Source organism: Electrona antarctica (genome assembly GCF_951216825.1).
Source record: "Electrona antarctica genome assembly, chromosome: 6".
Lineage (NCBI taxonomy): Eukaryota > Metazoa > Chordata > Actinopteri > Myctophiformes > Myctophidae > Electrona > Electrona antarctica.
Genome location: NC_136811.1, coordinates 52,532,857 through 52,557,344, shown reverse-complemented (window position 1 = coordinate 52,557,344; position 24,488 = coordinate 52,532,857). Strand labels below are relative to the sequence as shown.

At 47.0% G+C, this 24,488-nt stretch overlaps 2 protein-coding genes across 2 annotated transcripts in view; one reads left to right on the top strand and one right to left on the bottom strand.

Annotated features, from left to right (window-relative positions):
- LOC306925145 (scavenger receptor cysteine-rich domain-containing group B protein-like) overlaps nt 1-24,488 on the bottom strand; it is a gene marked incomplete at its 3' end in the record, with an annotated part of 797,673 nt that overhangs the window by 225,825 nt on the left and 547,360 nt on the right. The gene's annotated exons all lie outside the window — the stretch shown is intronic.
- Nucleotides 5,284-24,488, top strand: part of LOC306925142 (small conductance calcium-activated potassium channel protein 3-like) — a gene marked incomplete at its 5' end in the record, with an annotated part of 218,701 nt that continues 199,496 nt past the window's right edge. The window contains 2 exons of the mRNA XM_079503824.1: nt 5,284-5,771; nt 9,661-10,495. Coding sequence (XP_079359950.1) covers nt 5,284-5,771; nt 9,661-10,495 — 1,323 coding nt within the window. The remainder of the gene's footprint in view (nt 5,772-9,660; nt 10,496-24,488) is intronic.

Here is a 24,488-nt window from a genome sequence, read left to right as displayed (position 1 = left end):
CAGCTCCAGAGGCTACAGGAGCCAGCCCCGCCCGGAGCTCTGTGCCAGTTCCTCACCAGGCTATGGTTGGTCAATTATGCAGCTATAGTTCAGTTTCCCAGTGTTAGAGCTAGACAGTTTGAAAAAGGAAGGGATGTCCGCACACTGAATTGTAGCTCCCAGGAAAATTCTTTTTTGTTATTTGTAACAAATAAAATAATTTTCCTGGGAGCTACAATTCAGTGTGCGGACATCCCTTCCTTTTTCATTGTACGTATATTTTTGACGAGCACCTGTAGAATTTCTGGAGATGTGCGTGCTTCCTGTCGGATCCTAGAGCTAGACAGTTTAACGTCATGCCGTTGCTGATTGATTGAATTAAATATTTATTAGCAGTTTGCAGAATTACAGTACATTTCAAGCACAACTCAATACAAAGACTGTTAACTGTGAGTGGACGACCCAATCAAGCATTACACTTGTTTACAAGAGGGTCCACCTTGTTCAATTCATCAAAACATTTAGAGACGTACAAATAGACACTTCTATAGCCAAAGAACAGAACAGGAATTCATCGTACACTGAAATTCGAATAAGCTGTGCCTTATATTCTCTCCTTCTCCTCCACTTTTGGGTCACACTCACACACTCCAGTCATAAGTACGTTATATATACTGTAGCCTACTTTACTCTTTATACTCCACTATACAACTATTTGAAAACTGAAGTTACTATAGTTAGGCCTTGGCTTGTAGATTTTGTTGTTGTAGCCTATACAATATTTATTACAAAGCCTACATTAATCACTTCATATACTGAGCGTGTGTGTGTGCGTGCGTGCGTGCGCGCGCGCGCGCGAAAGAGAGAAATAATGACTTTAGCCATGGAGTAGGAGTAGCCTACTGTACCTACTTATAGCAGATAAATTAGGCTTTTTCTTTTAGGGGCAATTCAGGTCAGGACATTGTTTATGAGTTGCCTATGCGACGCCGTGGAAATGACATGGAGAGAGAGAGGGAGAGAGATACCTTGAAAAGATGGACAAACGCTTTCCAATTTCTACGGCTGCCCCCTCTCTCTCACTCTCTCTCGCATAGTCTCTCTCCCTCTCTCTCTCTCTCTCTCTCTCTCTCTCCATACCACCTGTTTTCCAGCGGCTGACTTATTATGTCCGTCCAATGAGAATCATCTGTTAGAGCGAAGGACTGGAGGGCGGAGAGAGAGAGAGAGAGAGAGAGAAGTTAGAGATGAGAGGAGAGCCGCCCTAGAGTTGTTCATCGCTGTTTTCATGTCATTTAGATGTTCTGTTCAGTCCAGAGCAGAGATCGAGGCGCGTCGATCTCCTCTCCGAAGACATGGACGCTCTTCATCAGCTCGTCTTTAAATTAATACTAATCGGTTAGTTTAGACCGCGAGGAGGCTGAGCCCAAACAGCGAGGAGAGAGAGAACAGATTTACTGTTTGTTTATTGATTGATGATCACTGATTGATTGACTTGATGGAGAAACAGGGCGTTGAGGGAAAGAAGGAATCGACCAACTGAAGAAGAAGAAAGACCCGCCGGAGGCGACGGGAGATAATTAATTTGGAAACAACATAATTTATTTCCCTGTGTGACTTGTCACCGTTTTGTTTTCTCTGCCGGCGAGAGAGAGAGAGAGAGAGAGAGAGAGAGAGAGAGAGAGAGAGAGAGAGAGACACTACTATAAACGGAGGCATGGCCGTGGCTAGATGAGAGAGAGGAGGATGAGAGGGAAAAAGTGTGGAAGTCTATTTTCATCCGAGCTGTGATTCAACACCCGACCCCCGGCGGACCTGGAGGACTGAGAGAGAGAGAGAGAGAGAGAGAGAGACCTAAGAAGAGAGGTGAGAGAGAGAGAGAGCGAGAGAGAGAGAGAGAGAGAGAGGTGGGCGGCGAATGGTGTCCGCCACAGTGAAGAAAGTAGGTTATTTATTTATTTATGATCATGGCGTTTATAATAATAATAATAGTAATAATAATAATATATTATTATAATTATTATGTATTATTAGGCCTACATGTTGAACACGCACGCACGCGCACACACACACACACACACACACACACACACACACACACACACACACACACACACACACACACACACACACACACACACACACACTGTATTACAGACATATACAGACATGCATAATAGCCTATTATATACACCTATTATATAGCATCTGGTGTGGGAGTGTAAGATCTGGTCTCCATGTCACTGACACTTATAATACTAACCACATGATGACGAGAGAGAGAGAGAGAGAGAGAGAGAGAGAGATTGAGAGGGGGGGGACTACACTCAGATATTGTTCACATATGCCTATACTGTATGCATCTCTCTCATCCCTCCATCTCTCATCCCTCCATCTCTCATCCCTCCATCTCACCATCTCTCATCCCTCCATCTCACCATCTCTCATCCCTCCATCTCTCATCTCTCATCTCTCATCCCTCCATCTCTCATCCCTCCATCTCTCATCCCTCCATCTCTCATCTCTCCATCTCTCATCCCTCCATCTCTCATCCCTCCATCTCTCATCCCTCCATCTCTCATCCCTCTCCATCTCTCATCTCTCCATCTCTCATCCCTCCATCTCTCATCCCTCCATCTCTCCATCTCTCATCTCTCCATCTCTCATCTCTCCATCTCTCATCCCTCCATCTTTCCATCTCTCATCTCTTCATCTCTCATCTCTCATCTCTCATCCCTCCATCTCACCATCTCTCATCCCTCCATCTCTCATCCCTCCATCTCTCATCTCTCCATCTCTCATCCCTCCATCTCTCATCTCTCATCCCTCCATCTCTCATCTCTCATCCCTCCATCTCTCATCCCTCCATCTCTCCATCTCTCATCTCTCCATCTCTCATCTCTCCATCTCTCATCCCTCCATCTCTCATCCCTCCATCTCTCCATCTCTCCATCTCTCATCCCTCCATCTCTCATCCCTCCATCTCTCATCTCTCCATCTCTCATCTCTCATCTCTCCATCTCTCCATCTCTCATCCCTCCATCTCTCATCCCTCCATCTCTCATCTCTCATCCCTCTATCACTCTACCTCTATCCCTCCACCCACCCCTCTTCCCTTCATCTCTCATCCCTCCATCCATCCCTTGTAACACTTTTCTTCACATCATCCTCTGTGTTTTCCTCCAAATGACTCTCTGTCTCTTTCTCTCACCTCTCTCTCCTCTCTCTCTCTCTCTCTCTCTCTCTCTCTCTCTCTCTCTCTCTCTCTCTCTCTCTCTCTCTCTCTCTCTCTCTCTCTCTCTCTCTCTCTCTCTCTCTCTCTCTCTCTCTCTCTCTCTCTCTCTCTCTCTCTCTCTCGGTCTCTGTGATCTGAATAAACAAAAAATGAGTTAACATTCAAATGGAAGAACAGAACTATTGTTTCTACTTCAATGTTTGTGTGTGTGGGTGCGTGCGTGCACTTGTGTGTCTGTGGGTGCGTGCGTGCACTTGTGTGTCTGTGGGTGTGTGTGTATGTCTCTCTGTGTGCATGCGTGCGTGCGTGCGTGCGTGCGTGCGTGCGTGCGCGCGTGCGTGCGTGCGTGCGTGTCGGTGCATGTCTCTGTCTGTGTGTGTGTGTGTGTGTGTGTGTCTGTGCGTGCATATGTGTGTATGTCTCTCTGTGTGCGTGCGTGCGTGCGTGCGTGCGTGCGTGCGTGCGTGCGTGCGTGCGTGTCGGTGCATGTCTCTGTCTGTGTGTGTGTGTCTGTGTTAAAGGCTCCGTGCTCTGGGAGATATTCTCTGAATGTTGTGGAAGCAGCATGCTAAGCAGAATGCTTAGCAAAATCAGGGAGCATTAGCAAAACCCCTCATGCATACAAGAACAAGCACATAGAAGACAGTTAATGACATTAACATGCAAACTTGAATGCATTTTAACGTTAAAAGCCATAGAACATTGAATCTGATTACAGAACATGAATTCTATTTACTTCAGAGTCATGTACACAGTTCAACATTTGATTTACACATTTAAGCAATACATAAGTAACACATTGATTGATATTTAGCTTGAATCAAGTAAGTCTGCACGTATTTGAGCCTATATGCCAGACTCTGATCAAAAAGGTGGAGGCTGGGGTGGTGGATGGAGGCACGCTTGCCAGCAGCAGCAGTGTCTGTGAAGCAATGGAAGCAGAGCCACCCCATTCGACTGTTATCTCTCTATTGAATAGGCGAAATCATCCGTTATCAGCACCTTTGAATAGGCCCAATATGTCCATACTGGCATACTCACTGAATATATTAGTAGCCCCTAGTTTCCATGCGCTGACAATAGTTGGAAATGACACGTCCACCAGGGGGAAACCTTGACCAGGCTATGGTGAGTGTGCCAGTATGGCCATATTGGCCCTATTCGAAGGTGCTGATAACGGATGATTTCGCCTATTCAATACAGAGATAACGGTCGAATCGGCTGGCAGAGCTATAGTGAAGCAGTTAGCTGTATTTAGAGGGCCGGCCTTGTTGAGGGAATGAGTCGTGATTGGAGTATGGAATGATCAGCTGAGATGTGAATGACGAATAGGATGCTATAGGCTGATTGACAATGATACAACCACCTGCCTGACAGCTGATTACAGCTGAGCCATGTAGACTAACGTGTCTCTGGAGCATCCTTCGAAAGCCTACAGGCAGTCGGGGGGGGGAAGGGGGGGGGGGGGAGGGGAGGGGGGGGGATTTACTATTCTCTCCCAACGGTCCCGAGTCGGCTCAAGTGAACTTCGACGTTCGACGCAGCATTTCGCTCGCTTTTGGCTCGCTCGGTGGTGTCTCACGTGGCTGAAGTTCGATTGAGACGGCGCCCCTCCGTGGCGGTCTAGTCCACACCAGTAAATATATTTAGGTCTAGTCCACACAGTAAATATATTTAGGTCTAGTCCACACAGTAAATATATTTAGGTCTAGTCCGCAGAGTAAATATATTTAGGTCTAGTCCGCAGAGTAAATATATTTAGGTCTAGTCCACAGAGTAAATATATTTAGGTCTAGTCCACACAGTAAATATATTTAGGTCTAGTCCGCAGAGTAAATATATTTAGGTCTAGTCCGCAGTTGTTGTAGGTGAGTGGACGAGAGGCACTTCCGCGCACAACCCCTGTAGGATTTATAGAATGTCATCTCCCTGTATAAACTAACGCTGTGTGTGTGTGTGTGTGTGTGTGTGTGTGTGTGTGTGTGTGTGTGTGTGTGTGTGTGCGTGTGCGTGCGTGTGTGCGTGTGCGTGCATGCGTGCGTGCACTCCAGCAGACCTCCAGGAGCATCATGGACCCTCCTCCCTCCTCCTCCTCCTCTCTGACTCTGGCTCTGCTGCACGTCTCCTCCACCGCCACAGACGAGGATGACCAGCGCTACCCGGCCCTCCCCCCTCCTCCCCCGCCGCCGGCTCCGCCCCTCGCCCAGCCACCGCCCTCCTCCAACCACACGGGGGCGCCGCCACCCTCCTCCTCCTCCTCCACACCCTCCCCCTCCGCCTCCCTCCCCAGGCTGTCCCTCCCGCCCCTCCCCTCCTCCTCCTCCTCGACCACAGTGACCACCACTACGGCCATGCTGCCGCCCCTGGCCCCGCTGCCACTCGCCATCCTCCCCAACAACCACCACCACCCCCCCCACCACGGCGGCCTCCACCCGGCCGGCTCCGCCTCCCTGTCCTCGTCCTGCCTGGGCTCGCAGCACAGCCTGAGCGGAGGGGACTACACCTCCCTCTTCTACGCCACCCACTCGACGGCCATACAGGGGGAGCAGCGGGAGCGGTAAGGGTTAAAGATTAAATCCCCCACTATAGCGGTGGTTTTTCAACTCTTTCAGCCCATCTTTACGTCGTGTCATCCTATTCAGTATTTTAGCTGTGACGTGAGCGCCCCCTCTTGAGATACTTCCGGGTCCTACTTTTGTGTCGCTTTTGTGTCCCCATAGAGTTATACTGTGACGCTCCGTCGTACTAAATCTGAGACGAAAACAACCACGAAAGTCTCATTTTACCGCTTTCCTCGCAACAACAAAGCTGCGCTGCTCTCCCAAATCTGGCTGTGACAGGCCATCTGCCCCACACGGAATACTATCGCCATTTTAATTAATTGTGTCAACTAAATCCTCATTAATGCAAACTAGATTCAACATACTCAAGCCTGCAAACATTCTAAATATGCCCCCGAAATATTTTACTGAGCAAATGGACTGTTACCACCTTCAATAATAATGATAATAATTAGAGCTGGGACTCGATTAAAAATTTTAATCTAATTAATCAGAGGCTTTGTAGTTAATTAATCTCGATTAATCGCATTTTAATCGCATATCATTATTTGACCCGAGAACAGTGAGAAAGCTATTTTTTCAAATGGATTTTGGTATACTAGTGAATCAATGAATAGTGAATACATAAGTTTAAGCAATAAAACATTGTTTTTGTAGTAATAATAGGGGTAATAAATTATAATAATATCTCAAATTTAATAATTTATATAGAGCTTTTCTGAGTACCCAAAAATGCTTTACAAGGGGGACATGATAAATCAAAAACAACTTTATTAGAGGAAAAACACTAAGGAATTAAATAGATGAAATAGCTGGGGAAAGCAATATTGAAGGTTTGGATGGTGGGGGCATGTCTCTGAGAGTTTGGGGAATGCATTCCACAGGGTTGGGGGGGGGGCTTGGTGCAGCAAATATGTGACATGACCATAACAAAGCACCTCTGTGTTTCTTCCGTGGACATACAGTAACAGCCATTAACAGATTTTACATTTTATTTGGCCATAACCGTTTAGTTAGAAACCATGTCATCTGGTCGGGTCCTTGAATTGCTACTGGTAGTTGGAATAACGTTAGCTCTGATCCATAGTGTTAGAAGGAGGAAAGTAGGCTTGCACATATTTTTTTGTGCTAAAAACGAGGGGCTGCACAGCCTGCACTTCCGCGGGTGTGAGGGGAAAGGATCAAATTAAGTACCATAGAACTCCTCCTGAGTCCTAACTACGCTAAGGACCAGAGCTACTGTTGTTGACGTTAGCTTCCAGGCTAGGCTCGGTGCAACATGTTTCGCATCGAGCCGATACTGGAGGCTTGACGAGGTGCGGTCTTCGGTGATATGCGAATTCTTTATTGAATAATTGCACACAACTGTGCTGTAATCCACGCTATCATAGGATAGCATTTTAAATCCTATTTCCAATCCACGGGACAAGCAAAGTGATCTCAGCGGCTTCCCCCGGTCTGGTGAACTGTCTGGTGGTGTTATTGTTCCCCCAATGCTGCTGGGGCATACCATTCTAAAGGGGGGTGGTTTCCACTCCCTGTAACAACGGACACTTCACTCGGTGAACTGGGTGGTTCGCCGGTCCATCTGAAAACTGTCCAGTGACAACGTTCCGCGGTGAAAAAAATAGTGCGATTAAAATGCGTTAATTTTTTTAACGCGTTAATTTTTCTGTAGTTAATTAATCTCAATTAACGCGTTAAAGTCCCGGCCCTAATAATAATAGTCTTTATTGTCTCCACATCATATATTTTCTTTGTCATGGACACTTGTACAAAACATTAATAATTCTATTGTAGTTAGAAGCATTAAGACCCATTTTAACCCTCAATGGCTTCCTTTCTGAAAAATAACGTCATTGTAAAAATATTCACACGTTTAGATATTCTATTTACAATGAGATGCCACTTGGACCCGGACGTAACGTAGCACTACAAAATGACGTCGGACTTAAATACTGAATAGAGAGCATCGCAGTCCCGCCCCCCTTTTTATGACGACGACAGGCCCCCGAAGAGAATTCACCATTCATGTTTCCCCATAGACGTTTCAAAAAGTGTTTATTTAAAGACATTTAAGCCTCGGACAAAGACAACTCTTGTTTGTGACAATAAAGTTAAACACAATGTTTTGGGCCGATCAAATAATTAGAAAGAAGAAAAACTAAAACTAAAAGTGTTGTACCCTGCCCTTTTTTTCTCTTCTTTCTAATTATTTGATCGGCCCAAAATGTTGTGTTTATTGTCATGATTTGTCACAACAAGAGTTGGCTTTATCTGATAAAACATAATATCCAGTTCAGAGCTGCTCACACATGCATGGCAGACAGTAAAACAAAAACGTTGATTCTTCTGCTGTAGACTTTTGTTCAGTCTGTAAAATAGCATGCATAAAAAACAGAAAATAAATAAAATGTTACTCTCTGTGTCACATACAAATACACAAAATATATATATATATATATACATACAAATACACAAACTGCTTAAGATGCAAGGACGATTGTTTTAAACTTGGGTGTGGAATTTAAATGTTCACTTCTACTTGTTTGTTAGTTGTCTCTCTCCTGCACTGCTGGTGGCATTTCCCTTGATTAGGAAGGGGCCAAGTGCTATGCAGGAGAGGGGTGTTTCTTATGCTTTGAGTAATTATTTATCATTGCGTTTTCATGCTGATTTATACTTGTTTAATTGTAACGCATTATTGAGAATGTGTAGGTTACTTTTATGCAAGGGCTTATTTCTGGGAGTATTTATTATTGAAGTGTTTGAGAAGAAATGTGCTAATTGAGTCTGTGCCCAGTGGAAGGATCCACTCCTATTTAAATGAGGCTGCAGGGACAGGCTAGTTAGTTAGAAGTGGGCAATGGCACAGTTACACAGCTACAGTACAGGGCCTTTTGTGATCAAGGTACAGCCGGAAGAGAGCTCTTATCCTGTTGGGTTTTGTTCATTAGTGTTTGCTCAAGTGTTTATTTCATTTTGTAATTTTTTTTCTATTTTTGGCCAGTGTTCAGTTTTGCTATTTGAATTGTCCTTTGCACTGAAAACTGTCTGGAGTTTGGGAAATAAAAAAAACCTTTAACTGCATTCCTGGCTGGTCTTGGAGCCTTGGCCGTTCGGGCAACTTTACACTCATTTCATTTTTGCTGATGCTGCTGTGGAAGCAGACCAACGTAAAACTATATGAATTAATAATAACAAACTCTCACAGTGTAATCACTGATGAGCCTATACTGATGATCCAGGTTCAAAGAGAACGTTTTAAATATACTTTTGCTCTCGTTAAGACTCTCCTATTACATTCTCAGGAATGAGACAAAAACAAAAACAATGTATAAATGTAAAGCTTAATGGGGTGAGCAATTGATAGAAAATAAGCCATTATTCTTAGTTCATATTTTTTCAAGCACAAGATTAACACAACATGTTTTCATGCATTTGTTATGGTTACTTAACATTACAACCACCTACAAGGTAACACAAAGAGACCATTTAGACCAAAATACTTGTTGGCGAACGAAACGTCTACAGAATCATTCTACAAAAGTATAAATTAAGGTATGGAACTGCAAATCATAGAATTTCAATTGTATCACCTTGATGATATTTATCACGATATCGCCCGTAAGTAGAACATGACAACGCCCGTAAGTAGAACATGACAACGCCCGTAAGTAGAACATGACAACGCCCCTAAGTAGAACATGACCACGCCCCTAAGTAGAACATGACAACGCCCCTAAGTAGAACATGACCACGCCCCTAAGTAGAACATGACAACGCCCCTAAGTAGAACATGACAACGCCCAACTCATGTAAACCCCATATGTATGTCAGAAGCCTCTAAGGGGCTGATTTGACCCTTTTTGCCCTATTCTGCAGAGAGCGGGAGCGCGAGGGAGGCCGGAGCTCCAAGCACCGGCAGGCCAGCCCCCTGGTGCACCGGCGCGACAGCAACCCGTTCACCGAGATCGCCATGAGCTCCTGCAAGTACAGCGGCGGCGTCATGAAGCCGCTGAGCCGCCTCAGCGCGTCCCGCCGCAACCTCATCGAGTCGGACAGCGGCAGCGACACGCGCGAGGCCCCCGGAGGAGGAGGAGGCGGCGGCGGGGCATCTTCCGTCAGCAGCAGCGGCGCCGGACTCAACGGGCGCGGCGGCGGCGGCGACCACTACGGGACCTCGCTGGCCTCGGCGTCCTCCTCGCTGCACGGACCCCTCCTCCACCAGAACCCGCCGCCCGAGATCGTCATCTCCTCCAAGGACGACTCGCCGTACGTGCCCCGCCGCGCCGCCGCCTACGACCTCAGCGACCCCGCCGTCTCCAACCCGGCCTCCAACTCCGGCCTGGGGGACTCCTCGGACCTCAACCAGATGTCCATCTACCACCAGAACCACGCGCTGGCGCCCCTCGGAGCGGGCTCGTCGTGCGGCGGGCTCTCTACGGCGGGGCTGCGGCCCGTAGGAGTAGGCAGGAGCGTCCGGAACGCGGCCACGGGAGGAGTAGGAGGGGTGGGGCTGTCGGTGGGGGGCGGGGCGAGGGGGAGCATGTCCAAGGACGCCAAGCGAAAGAACCAGAACATCGGCTACAAGCTGGGCCACCGCCGGGCGCTCTTTGAGAAGCGCAAGAGGCTGAGCGACTACGCGCTCATCTTCGGCATGTTCGGCATCGTCGTCATGGTGATCGAGACGGAGCTGTCCTGGGGCGTCTACAACAAGGTGAGGAGGAGGAGGAGGAGGGGCTGAGGCTCAATGGTGGCGTTGGAGTGTGTGTCCAGTTGAAAACGCAATGATCGGCTTTGACGTTAAGTGTCATATTGATGAGATGTTTGAGCGGTGTGTGCCGCTCCAGCATTTGACCGTGTGTGTGTGTGTGTGTGTGTGTGTGTGTGTGTGTGTGTGTGTGTGTGTGTGTGTGTGTGTGTGTGTGTGTGTGTGTGTGTGTGTGTGTGTGTGTGTGTGTGTGTGTGTGTGTGTGTGTGTGTGTGTGTGTGTGTGTGTGTGTGTGTGTGTGTGTGTGTGTGTGTCAACACGCATGTCTGTCGACGTGTCTATAATCCAGCATGACCCATTGACCTGTAGCTGAATTGGGGTCGCATTGGGGTCCACACACACACACACACTCCAAGGCACCGCTCACTTCACACATGGGTGTGACCTTTGACCTCTGCCCAGCTTTGAGGGTTTGTGTGCTCACTGCCCTGCTGTTAGCTGACTGTTCATGCTTACTCTGCTCACTGCCATCTCTGGATGAGATGCTTACTCTGCTCACTCCCATCTCTGGATGAGATGCTTACTCTGCTCACTCCCATCTCTGGATGAGATGCTTACTCTGCTCACTCCCATCTCTGGATGAGATGCTTACTCTGCTCACTCCCATCTCTGGATGAGATGCTTACTCTGCTCACTCCCATCTCTGGATGAGAGGACTGACTGGAGTTCATGCTTACTCTGCTCACTCCCATCCATGGATGAGAGCGACATCTAAATGTCAAAATTGTTAAAATGTAATTGAATCATGTTTCACAGGGACTCACATTCACTTTCAATTTAAGAAAGGGGGGGGGGGGGGGGGGGGGGGGGACCCTAATGGATCGTTTGACCGTTGGGTAGATCTTTATTTATCCCATGGGGGGGGGGATCTGTTTCGGTTTAAAACCCGGTCGATGGCTGCTCTGGTGGTTATGCTGATTGGTTGAGGGGTTTAAAACCCGGTCGATGGCTGCTCTGATGGTTATGCTGATTGGTTGAGGGGAGCTCAACCCCAAGCCAACATTCTTTACTCAAATCTTTGCTTCTTGGGGTCTCTGGAGGAACAACATATTTAGAAATGGGGGTCGGCGGCCAAATACGTCATTTTGGGACATATAGGTTTTTTTTTTTAGAATGTTTTTTTTTGTGGCTTTCGCCTTTATTTTATATATTTGTATGGAGGGACAGACAGTAGGCTGACAGGAAATGGGGAGAGAGATGGGGGGGAAGACATGCAGTAAAGGCCGTCGGGATCGGGAGTCGAACCCGCTGCCAGACTGGATTACTAATGGTGCATTTATATAGCGCCTTTATCCAAGGCGCTTTACATAGATTGTGCATTACATTCACCCATTCATACACACATTCATACACCGATTGCAGTGGAAGCCATGCAAGGGACCAGCCAAGGTGCCTGGACCACTGAGCCATGGCCCAGGCCGGACATATAGGTTTCTCAGAAAACTGTTAGGATTTAGACTAGGATATAATAGAATCGGTGCAGCGGTTTAGCAATACAATTGTGCAATAAAATTTATTTTATTTTCAGCATGCAACTAATTGTAAAATGATTTATACTGGATCTCTTGTCCATTAGTCCCTTCCTAACATTTTAGTCTAGTTTTTATTTGTTGACGTATAATTGTCAGTATAATTTAGTTTTAGTCATCATAGCTTAGTTTTCATTTAGTTTACATTTAGTTTTCCTCAGTGAAAAAAGGTATAGTCGACAGACTGTATGACGGAAGCATTTGAAAATTGCGAGAGGCAACAGTCTGGCAACACGAGACTATAATCCTTCACTGACCTCACTTGGCATGTGTAGGAGTTCACTGAAAGCCTCGTTCACCTTTGGGAATGACGTCCAACTTTCCCCGGCAGCCATGCAGCTACTTTCCTGGGCTAGCGAACGCAGATACAGTGTCACACCCGGTGAAAGCGCGAAAGACTGGAAGAGTCACAGACACAGTGTTGGTAATCGTGGTAACCATTTCAGGGGTCCTCAATAGGCGGACCGCGGTCCACGACCGGACCGCGGACCAACTCTCTGTGGACCCTGGACAAAAAAAAAATATATATATATATATCTTTTTTTTTAAACTTGAAAAAATAAAAGTGTTCTTTGTGCCTCAACACAATACCTCTCATTTGCTGTGCATTTTTGGAGGGGAATATTTGTGAAACATTCTATTTCCATACTCTGCACCCCAGTATTGGTTGGTTGGGAGGGGAACTGATTTGTATAAGCTTGCCTTGGTGTGACTGTACTAAACAGGCATAGAGCCCTGCTCTCCGCTGGCCGCTGTGTGGCCCGCACCGCGCTCATGGGACCGGACATCTTTTTCTTAGTCTTTTTCAAAAATGATTAGTGGACCTTCAGCATTTCTAGTTGAGGACCCCTGCATTACACCTTCTTTAATGGTCAACGACTTGTGCATTTTGCAAGTCATCAGTAACAGTTGATGTCAGGTCGACTCCTCGCTTGAAGACGTCATGACATTGACGCTGACGACGACGGGGAAGGGGGGGGGGGGGGTTGTTTGGGGATAATGTTTGCACTTTTGTTCTGACCTCTCTGACAGTGCAGTTAACGGATGTTCTGTGCTCTGTCTGGGATTAATGGCTGCCACAATGCACTTCCAATGGGAGTCACATGGTTTGACCAAACATTTGTGTTTGATTGCTGATTGCTGCCTCATCAAACACAAATGTTTGGTCAAACTATGTGACTCCCATTGGAATTGCATTGTGGCAGCCATTAACACTCCCATTGCTCGGGGTTATTTAATCATAGCGCCCATCGATTTATAGCAGCGGAGCACTTTTCCCGACCGACCGGATGTTATCCCAGATGTGGATGTAGCAGCTAAATGTAGCCAAAACACTCTAGAGCCGGTCGACAACAACGGGAGGTTTTATTAATTCTATCACGACTAGCAACTGGCCGTCTAACACAGGATCTTTTCTTAGAATTGGACGGGATGATTTAGATTGCGTTAATAGAGTTATTAACGCTTTAAGATTTTCGTTCTTGTCGGCTAATCAGGGTGGGAACATTTTCGATTACGCAACATAGAGTATTGCGCAACAGGCGCTCCTAGGCTGTGGAGCGATGCGATCGGTTTTCATGTCATATCTTCGTCTTTTGGATAAAACTTCTCGGCCCCATACAGCAGTCAGTACTGCTGTATGGGGCCGAGACATGGACCCTCACAGTACAACAGGAAAAAGCCCTGGATGGAGTCTACACAAGAATGCTACGAATGGCACTAGGTGTCACATGGACGAACCGCATCAGAAATGTGGACCTCTATGGGGACCTACCACGCGTCACGGACAAAGTCAGAGAGAGAAGGATGAGGCTGGCAGGGCACTGCGTCAGGCACCCAGAACTTGAGGCAAGTAAATTGACCCTATGGGAGCCAACCCAGGGCAAAGCCAGGAGGGGAAAGAAGCGTACCACCTACGTATGTAGACGTGCTGCGGCGCGACAGCTTGGCTGACAACACTGCAGAGCTCAAGAACCTGATGTTGGATAGGAATTTGTGGAGGGCAGCGATCCAGGAATCCCGAGTTGGTGTTGGCTAGACCTCACTCTCTCGCGCAGCATGCATGGATAAAACTTCGTCCTGGGCGCTGGTTGTTAATCACAGGCAGGGCACAGAACATTCATTTGATACGTGTGAATGAGGCCTCAAGGTGAGAAATGGCAGGCCTCAGCCTGCTAATCAGTGGGACAAAGCATGCAGCAGCGCAGCAGACAGCACATCAAAGGCAGAGTCACCTGCCATGTTTGGGGGAACACACAGGTGTTGCAAACAAATGAATGAGTTCTATTCCAATCAGACAAATTGAAACACCTGTGTTGGTCCCTAACAGGTGTATTTGAAACTCATGAATTTAGGTGGAAATTAAACTTTAACCTTTTTTTCTACTGCACTTTCTTTTTTTTTTAAATGTTTTTTTGTTCGTCTTTATTTTATATATTTTATGGAGGGACAGACAGTAGGCTGACAGGAAATGGGGAGAGAGATGGGGGGGGGGGGTGACATGCAGTAAAGGCCCGCGGCACACTGCCAGACTGGATTACCAGCCAAGGTGCCTGGACCACTGAGCCATGGCCCAGGCCTCTACTGCACTTTCATGGTTCCAAACTTCAGTTGGAACAGCGGCCATTTGGGATTTGAACTCTCACGGTCCTCAAAGGTCATATCTGACTTCGCTCCCCTTCTGAAAATGAGCAAATATGGCAAATACTAACTATGCTGAAAATCTCACGCCTCTTACACCAAAACCGGGAGCTTAACGGCTGGGTATTAAAGGACCACTTCACCCCTTTTGCAACCAGATCTTATTGTAATGGTGTTTAGGACACAAGAAACACTTCCCTGGGGGGTTTTATGTGTGCAATATGTGTTTTTAGTCCTTTTTAGTTTTTAGTGTTTTGGTCATGTCACCATGTTCATAGCCTCGGAAACCCAGACGTTTTTATTTCCAGGGAGAAAAGAAAAGTCTGGGTCCGAGTCCACTTCAATTCGGCATAGAGTAGAGCAGGGGGGGGGGTGACCTTTGATGGCGCCTCTACCCAGTATAGTAACTATAGTAAAATACGCACATCACTTCGTGGAGGTGCTGGGTTAAAAAAGTGACATAGGAAAAGAGAAGGGAACCCGCACACTCATATGTGACTACATTTGACTGAGGGACTGCCATTGGATTCTTTTAAATTTCGTTTTTTCATGTCATATGAAAGCAGGGAATCATAGCTTCAAATTGACATATTGGTTGTTCAGTTTGACCCACCAGTTTTGGAGATATGGCTTATAGCAGGGGTTCTCAACCCGTGGGTCGCGACCCCTCGGGGGGTCGCCAAATTATTTTAGGGGGTCCCCAAATTATTTTCAAAAAAAAGAAAAGAAAAAAAAGAATTATTTTTAAATTGTATTTTCACTTTTTTTCAAAAATAGCAGAACTACAAGCTCGTAGCGCGCCACTCGGTGGCGCGCTATGAGCTTGTAGATCTGCTATTTTTCAATAGCTAAATTATAACAATGCTTAAAACACCAAAAGGGGTTCCCGCCCAAAATGGTTTAAGGTTATTGTAGCAGTCAATTTATATTGGGGGTCGGGAGGGGGCGGGGCGGGGGTCCCGAGCCATTGCCAAAGCATTTCCGGGGGTCCCCGGCCAAAAACGTTGAGAACCCCTGGCTTATAGAGTAATGTCTTGCAGAGAAACAGCGAGTTGAGAAAACAGGCTTGAAAGATTCACTTCTGTGGTCTCTAACATTACACCTTACATGTTTAAGCATTTATTTCATATTTACATGTCAATTTCAGCTCTGACACTTATTTCAGACATGCTCTAGTATGTGAAGAGTCTGCCTGTGCTATTAACTCATTTTGGGAGTGAAAAGCTGGAATTTGCGCGATGGCAGGCTCTCAGTCAAATCTGGTCACATCTGCTCCAAAAGGTATATTTTATTGACGACGTTTCGAGCCAAGGCTCTTCATCTGGTCCAACGTGACCCGTGGGCGTCTATAGAGGGTATGCGTGTGACATCATCATCAAACCAGGAAGTTATGCAGGAACGCCTACTGAGTGGCTAAAAACTACTTTCTGGCCATGACAGCCCATTTATCCACACAGAAAAGTCATATCTGATTGCATTAAACAACATTAAACAATGTTAAACTCACTTTGCCTGTTGCTTTGCCACTCGATTTGCCACTCGATGTGCCATTCACTTTAAGCATGCGCATACTCTCTATTGAAGTGGGTGGATCACTCACATCTTGAGTTTGACCAGATGAAGAGCCTTGGCTCGAAACGTCAATAAAATATACCTTTTGGAGCATATGAGTGTGTGGGTTCCCTTCTCTTTGCCTCTACCCAGTAACCTGCAGCCATGCTGTTAGATCCCGTTGGTATTTGATCTTTACTGAGGCAGACAGTAGGACTCCTGGTCTGTACCGAGGCAGACAGTAGGACTCCTGGTCTGTACAGAGGCAGACCGTAGGACTCCTGATCTGTACAGAGGCAGACCGTAGGACTCCTGATCTGTACCGAGGCAGACAGTAGGACTCCTGATCTGTACAGAGGCAGACCGTAGGACTCCTGATCTGTACAGAGGCAGACCGTAGGACTCCTGATCTGTACAGAGGCAGACAGTAGGACTCCTGGTCTGTACCGAGGCAGACAGTAGGACTCCTGATCTGTACGGAGGCAGACAGTAGGACTCCTGATCTGTACGGAGGCAGACAGTAGGACTCCTGATCTGTACAGAGGCAGACAGTAGGACTCCTGATCTGTACAGAGGCAGACAGTAGGACTCCTGATCTGTACAGAGGCAGACAGTAGGACTCCTGATCTGTACGGAGGCAGACAGTAGGACTCCTGGTCTGTACCGAGGCAGACAGTAGGACTCCTGATCTGTACCGAGGCAGACAGTAGGACTCCTGGTCTGTACCGAGGCAGACAGTAGGACTCCTGATCTGTACAGAGGCAGACAGTAGGACTCCTGGTCTGTACCGAGGCAGACAGTAGGACTCCTGATCTGTACGGAGGCAGACAGTAGGACTCCTGATCTGTACGGAGGCAGACAGTAGGACTCCTGGTCTGTACGGAGGCAGACAGTAGGACTCCTGATCTGTACGGAGGCAGACAGTAGGACTCCTGATCTGTACCGAGGCAGACAGTAGGACTCCTGATCTGTACCGAGGCAGACAGTAGGACTCCTGGTCTGTACTGAGGCAGACAGTAGGACTCCTGATCTGTACCGAGGCAGACAGTAGGACTCCTGGTCTGTACAGAGGCAGACAGTAGGACTCCTGATCTGTACCGAGGCAGACAGTAGGACTCCTGATCTGTACTGAGGCAGACAGTAGGACTCCTGATCTGTACAGAGGCAGACAGTAGGACTCCTGGTCTGTACGGAGGCAGACAGTAGGACTCCTGATCTGTACCGAGGCAGACAGTAGGACTCCTGATCTGTACGGAGGCAGACAGTAGGACTCCTGATCTGTACCGAGGCAGACAGTAGGACTCCTGATCTGTACGGAGGCAGACAGTAGGACTCCTGATCTGTACCGAGGCAGACAGTAGGACTCCTGATCTGTACCGAGGCAGACAGTAGGACTCCTGGTCTGTACTGAGGCAGACAGTAGGACTCCTGATCTGTACCGAGGCAGACAGTAGGACTCCTGGTCTGTACAGAGGCAGACAGTAGGACTCCTGATCTGTACCGAGGCAGACAGTAGGACTCCTGATCTGTACTGAGGCAGACAGTAGGACTCCTGATCTGTACAGAGGCAGACAGTAGGACTCCTGGTCTGTACGGAGGCAGACAGTAGGACTCCTGATCTGTACGGAGGCAGACAGTAGGACTCCTGATCTGTACAGAGGCAGACAGTAGGACTCCTGGTCTGTACCGAGGCAGACAGTAGGACTCCTGATCTGTACAGAGGCAGACAGTAGGACTCCTGATCTGTACAGAGGCAGACAGTAGGACTCCTGATCTGTACAGAGGCAGACAGTAGGACTCCTGGTCTGTACCGAGGCAGACAGTAGGACTCCTGGTCTGTACCGAGGCAGACAGTAGGACTCCTGGTCTGTACCGAGGCAGACAGTAGGACTCCTGGTCTGTACCGAGGCAGACAGTAGGACTCCTGGTCTGTACCGAGGCAGATAGTAGGACTCGTGGTTTTTTTTTAATGTTTTTTTGTGGCTTTTGCCTTTATTTATTTTTTTATTTTTTTTATGGAGGGACAGACAGTAGGCTGACAGGAAATGGGGAGAGAGATGGGGGGAAGACATGCAGTAAAAGGCCGTCAGGATCGGGAGTCGAACCCTCGGCACACTGCCAGACTGGATTACCAGCCACGGTGCCTGGACCACTGAGCCATGGCCCAGGCCGGACTCCTGATCTTTACCGAGGCAGACAGTAGGACTCCTGATCTGGAGACCAGAGAAGAGATCTGAACGTGACGTTATTGATTGATGCCACTGTAGCATGACAGCTGATTGATACCGCCCTAACGGGACATTATTGATCGGGATTTTCCCTCAAGAATACAAACGTATTGTCTAGGTGTTGGTGAGAACAGCAGGAGGGTGCATGCAGTGGTCTAGGTGTTGGTGAGAACAGCAGGAGGGTGCATGCAGTGGTCTAGGTGTTGGTGAGAACAGCAGGAGGGTGCATGCAGTGGTCTAGGTGTTGGTGAGAACAGCAGGAGGGTGCATGCAGTGGTCTAGGTGTTGGTGAGAACAGCAGGAGGGTGCATGCAGTGCGACATGGACACAGTCTCATACTGTACCTCGACATTCATGCCATACTGTACATCTCGACAGCGTTACGATAATGCAGCCACAGCCGCGTTGCATAGGCCCTGTATGTGGCCAAAGCAAAGCAAAGTTACTATATTTACCCAGGGTAACTGGACTAAGCATCAGATACTTGTTTACAGCCAGGCCCTGCTCATAGAACATTTCATGGTAGTGGTTCAATGCCTTGCTCAAGGGCACTTCAGCGGTGGTAATTTTAACGTGCCGGTCCGGGGATACGAACTGGCGACCTTCCGGTATCAAGACCGCTCCGCAAACCGTTCGGCCACCGCTGCCACTATCACTCACCGGCCGGGTGAGTGAGTGATGACGAGTAGGGTGGGCGTGTCTCTGGCGAGACCAAACGCTTCCGGGAGAAGGCTGCAGCAAGCCTTGTTACTTCCGGGAGAAGGCTGCAGCAAGCCGTGTTACTTCCGGGAGAAGGCTGCAGCAAGCCGTGTTACTCGCAACGACAGAGAGAGTTGCGAGCAGGGCTTCGGTTCTAAAGTGTTCGGATGAGTAGCCTTAGCCTAAAAGATATAGCTTGCTTCTGTGATCAATACTAACTGTTACAGTCATCTCCCACACACACACACACACACACACACACACACACACACACACACACACACACACACACACACACACACACACACACACACACACACACAGCTTTTTCTCCTCTGTGCGACAGGCAAGGTGAAGATCGAGGCATTGAATAAGCTGAACTTGAAACAAGCTATTAAACACTCGGAGAGCGAAGGGATTTTTGTGATTGCCTGACTTTAGTTGTACATGCAGGCCAAGGAGGGGGGGCGAGGGGGGGGGGGTTGCTATCGTTTCCTTTTACAATGTTAATATCTTGCATGTTCATATCCAATCCAACTTTATAAACACATTTAAAAACAACAAGAGTTGACCAAAGTGCTGTTAGGCATAACAGTATAGGCTAATAAAAAACATAATACAATACGGTAATACAAAACTAAAAACATAATACAATACAATTAAACAGGAATACAAAATCAATCACGGTTTAAAAGCCAGTGAATAAAAACATGAGTTTTAAGATGTGTTTTTAACCCATTCTGGGCGGGAACCCCTTTTGGTGTTAGCATTATGTTATGCTTTAGCTATTGAAAAATAGCAGATCTACAAGCTCATAGCGCGCCACCGAGTGGCGCGCTACGAGCTTGTAGGTCTGCTATTTTTGAAAAATCGTAGAACGACTGACGTAGAAACATAGCTTTTTCAGAAAACTGTCAGGATATAGAAAACAGTTTTAGAATTTGATCTCAGGTAAAAAGGGGTTAAAACAGGTAGTGTTGGAGCCAGCCTGAACACGGCTATTAACCCGGCCCGTTGCCCGCAGGTCCCACGGGGCGGCCGGGCGGCCGGGTCAAGGTTTTCAGCGCAATTATTGTGGGGCCGGCGCGGCGGGTCAACAACCCCCCCCCCCAGTACCTTATTCTCTCCCCCTCCTAGTCTGTCTCCCTCTCTCCTGCCGTACCGTCTCCTCCTCCTGAAATCATCCTCTCTCCTGCTGTACCGTCTCCTCCTCCTGAAACCATCCTCTCTCCTGCTGTACCGTCTCCTCCTCCTGAAACCATCCTCTCTCCTGCCGTACCGTCTCCTCCTCCTGCCGTACCGTCTCCTCCTCCTGCTGTACCGTCTCCTCCTCCTGAAATCTTCCTCTCTCCTGCTGTACCGTCTCCTCCTCCTGAAACCATCCTCTCTCCTGCCGTACAGTCTCCTCCTCCTGCTGTACCGTCTCCTCTCTCCTGCCGTACCGTCTCCTCCTCCTGAAACCGTCCTCTCTCCTGCCGTACCGTCTCCTCCTCCTGAAACCGTCCTCTCTCCTGCCGTACCGTCTCCTCCTCCTGAAACCGTCCTCTCTCCTGCCGTACAGTCTCCTCCTCCTGCTGTACCGTCTCCTCCTCCTGAAATCTTCCTCTCTCCTGCCGTACCGTCTCCTCCTCCTGAAACCGTCCTCTCTCCTGCCGTACAGTCTCCTCCTCCTGCTGTACCGTCTCCTCCTCCTGAAACCGTCCTCTCTCCTGCCGTACCGTCTCCTCCTCCTGAAACCGTCCTCTCTCCTGCCGTACCGTCTCCTCCTCCTGAAACCGTCCTCTCTCCTGCCGTACAGTCTCCTCCTCCTGCTGTACCGTCTCCTCCTCCTGAAATCTTCCTCTCTCCTGCCGTACCGTCTCCTCCTCCTGAAACCGTCCTCTCTCCTGCCGTACAGTCTCCTCCTCCTGCTGTACCGTCTCCTCTCTCCTGCCGTACCGTCTCCTCCTCCTGAAATCATCCAGCTTGTTCGATGTGTTGCTTATCCCATTTTGACCTGAGATCAGATTCTAAAAATGTCTTCTACATCCTGACAGTTTTCTGAAAAAGCTATGTTTCTATGTCAGTCGTTCTTCGATTTTTCAAAAATAGCAGACCTACAAGCTCGTAGCGCGCCACTCGGTGGCGCGCTATGAGCTTGTAGATCTGCTATTTTTCAATAGCTAAATCATAACATAATGCTAACACCAACAGGGGTTCCCGCACAAAATGGGTTATTTGATCAAGCACAGCTGTCAATGATATCCTCATTATCCTGATATCCCGGCCCTGCGTGCTGCACGTCAACTTAATTTGAATGTCCCATGTAATGTTGTGTAGGACAGGACACTCACTGTAGTCCCCATGTAATGTTGTGTAGGGCAGGACACTCACTGTAGTCATCGTTCAATGTTCTCTCATGTAATGTTGTGTAGGGCAGGACACTCACTGTAGTCATCGTTCAATGTTCTCTCATGTAGTTTAGCCTCTACGCAATTATAAAAGACAGACAGGGGAAATATGAATCGTCTGTCCTACTAATACCGGCCCGCGCGTCACTAGCGCCTATGTAGCTGGTTCTACAGGAGTGGTTCCCAAAGTGGGGTCCGGGGACCCCCAAGGGGTCCTTGAGGGAGTTCCAAGGGATCCCCAGCTAAATGATAGTTTGGAACCAAATGGACCCTTATGGGTCTGTAGCTCTGAGAGTGTACAAATGGAACCAAATGGCATTTGGTTCCAGAATTGGGGGTCCCAGAGATAGAAATTACATTGGGGTCTGTAGACTAATATGCATGTCAAACTGGGGGTCCTTGAAATTAAACGGGTTGGGAATCACTGCTAGAGCCATCAAAATCTTTTCTTATGGGGGGGGGGTCCCTGGCATATCTTTTCAAATGGGGGTCCGCGGGCTCATTAGTGTCAATTTGGGGGTCCTTGACATGAAAGAGTTTGGGAATCACTGTTCTACAGTTTAGGAGCAATGGACTGAGAAGGCTCGCTGCGCTCTTCTCTTACACCTTGCCTTATAGGGACGACAATTAAGGAACATTATTTTGGTCATAGTGGTATGTAGAATGATATAACAATTATCGTTCAGCCCAGGAGCTCTCCTGTGACGGTAAAAGGGCATGTGACAGGTTGCTGTCACGTACATGATTGAAAACAACTACATTATTGGCGGGAACCCTTTTTGGTGTTGTAAGCATTATGTTATGCTTTAGCTATTTAAAAATAGCAGATATACAAGCTCGTAGCGCGCCACCGAGTGGCGCGCTACGAGCTTGTAGGTCTGCTATTTTTGAAAAATCGAAGAACGACTGACATAGAAACATAGCACTTGGTGCAGCGCTATGACCATTTTTGAAAAACCGTGAAAATGTGGCGCAAATCATTGAGTATGTTCTTTCAGGGCGAACATTTTTAACTCAAATATTTGCTTCTGGGAGGGTCCCTGGAACAACATATTTTCAGATGGGGGTCGGCGGCCAATTACAGACAATTCTGGGGCTCCTTCACATGAAATTGTGTTACCACTGACACGGAAACAGGATTTAGAAGGCATTTAGTAGAATCTAGTGTCGGGTCTAAATAGATTATGGTGTATCATTTCTGATGTTTAGTCTCGGCGGACGGTGGCTATAATTCAGTCTCTGTGTTGCACCAGGACTAAATGGGCTCTGTCACGCATGCACTGCACAGCAGCCATATTGGGGAATCTTCATTGTTTCCTTCACAGACCTTACCAATTATACTAATGAAGGCTCTATTCCTTTCCGGTCGAAGAGAGTCAAGCCTGCTGATATTTTGCATGTTGGCTCAGTCTGGCAACACTATCACTATATCTAACACTATATCTAATATTCCAATTTTCATTTTCATGACAGAAAATGTCCATTAACCCATTTTGGGTGGGAACCCCTTTTGGTGTTTTAAGTATTGTTATACTTTATCCATTGAAAAATAGCAGATCTACAAGCTCGTAGCGCGGCACCGAGTGCCGCGCTACGAGCTTGTAGGTCTGCTATTTTAAAAAAATCGTGAAAATGTGGCGCAAATGTTTGAATATAATTATATTCTTTCAGAGCGAACGTTTTTAACTCAAATCTTTGCTTCTGGTGGGTCCCTGGAACAACATATTTTCAGATGCGGCCAAATACAGATGGGGGTATTGACATGAAAATATTTGAGAACCACTGACATAGAAACATAGGTCTTTCTGAAAACTGTCATGATTTAGAGACATTTGTAGAATCTAAGTAAGGTCTAAATTGGTTAAAACGCATACCCAAAGCACACTCAAAACAACATCTTCATGGCTCACTACATGTACATATTTACTATATTGTGTGTTGCATCAATAACACTGTGCTATAACCACACAGACAATCTGTACGCTTTTTTACACTTTTTCCTAGTTACTATAATTGGTAAGACCTGTGAATGAAGTAAGGATGAGGCACACATTTATTCCAACATGGCTGTTATGTTAACCTATGTTGGGCGGGAACCCCTTTTGGTGTTAGCATTATGTTATGCTTTAGCTATTGAAAAATAGCAGATCTACAAGCTCATAGCGCGCCACCGAGTGGCACGCTACGAGCTTGTAGGTCTGCTATTTAAAAAAAATCGAAGAACGATTGACATAGAAACATAGCTTTTTCAGAAAACTGTCAGGATGTAGAAGACATTTTTAGAATCTGATCTCAGGTCAAAATGGGTTAATTGTGCACAGAGCCTGTTGGTTTGTGGGGGGGAAACCTTTTGGTGGGCAATTATTTTTCCCAAGGGGCCAAATGAGGAACAGAGAATGTTTTGGAGGGCCGGGGCCAAAAGGCTGAACTCAATTCTGCGTAATATAAATTGTATTTCTATATAAAAAAGCAGTAAATGCTTTAGTAGTCCATATTTTGTTGAAACCTCTGCATTCGGCATCCACATTTTTTGCGGAGTGACAAGGAAAGGTAACAGGTTGTCAAAATTAAAGCAATGCAGTTTTAGTCCACGCATGAGGTAAAATTAGAAAGTGTTTTTATTTATTTTTCCACTTATTTTTTATTGATGAAAAGACATCTTTTCATCAATAAAAATTAAATGAAAAAAAATACCCTGTAACCTTTATTTAACCAGTAAAAACACATTGAGACTGCGTCTCTTTTACAAGTGGGAACTGGCCCAGAGGCAGAAATAAAATTACACTTCAATACCACATCATCAATGTTACATTTTGGACCAGCAAATACAACATCCAGAATACATCTCAAAGTACCTATGAATAAATACAACAAGTTACCAAAGTCAATTTTTTAGTAGCAG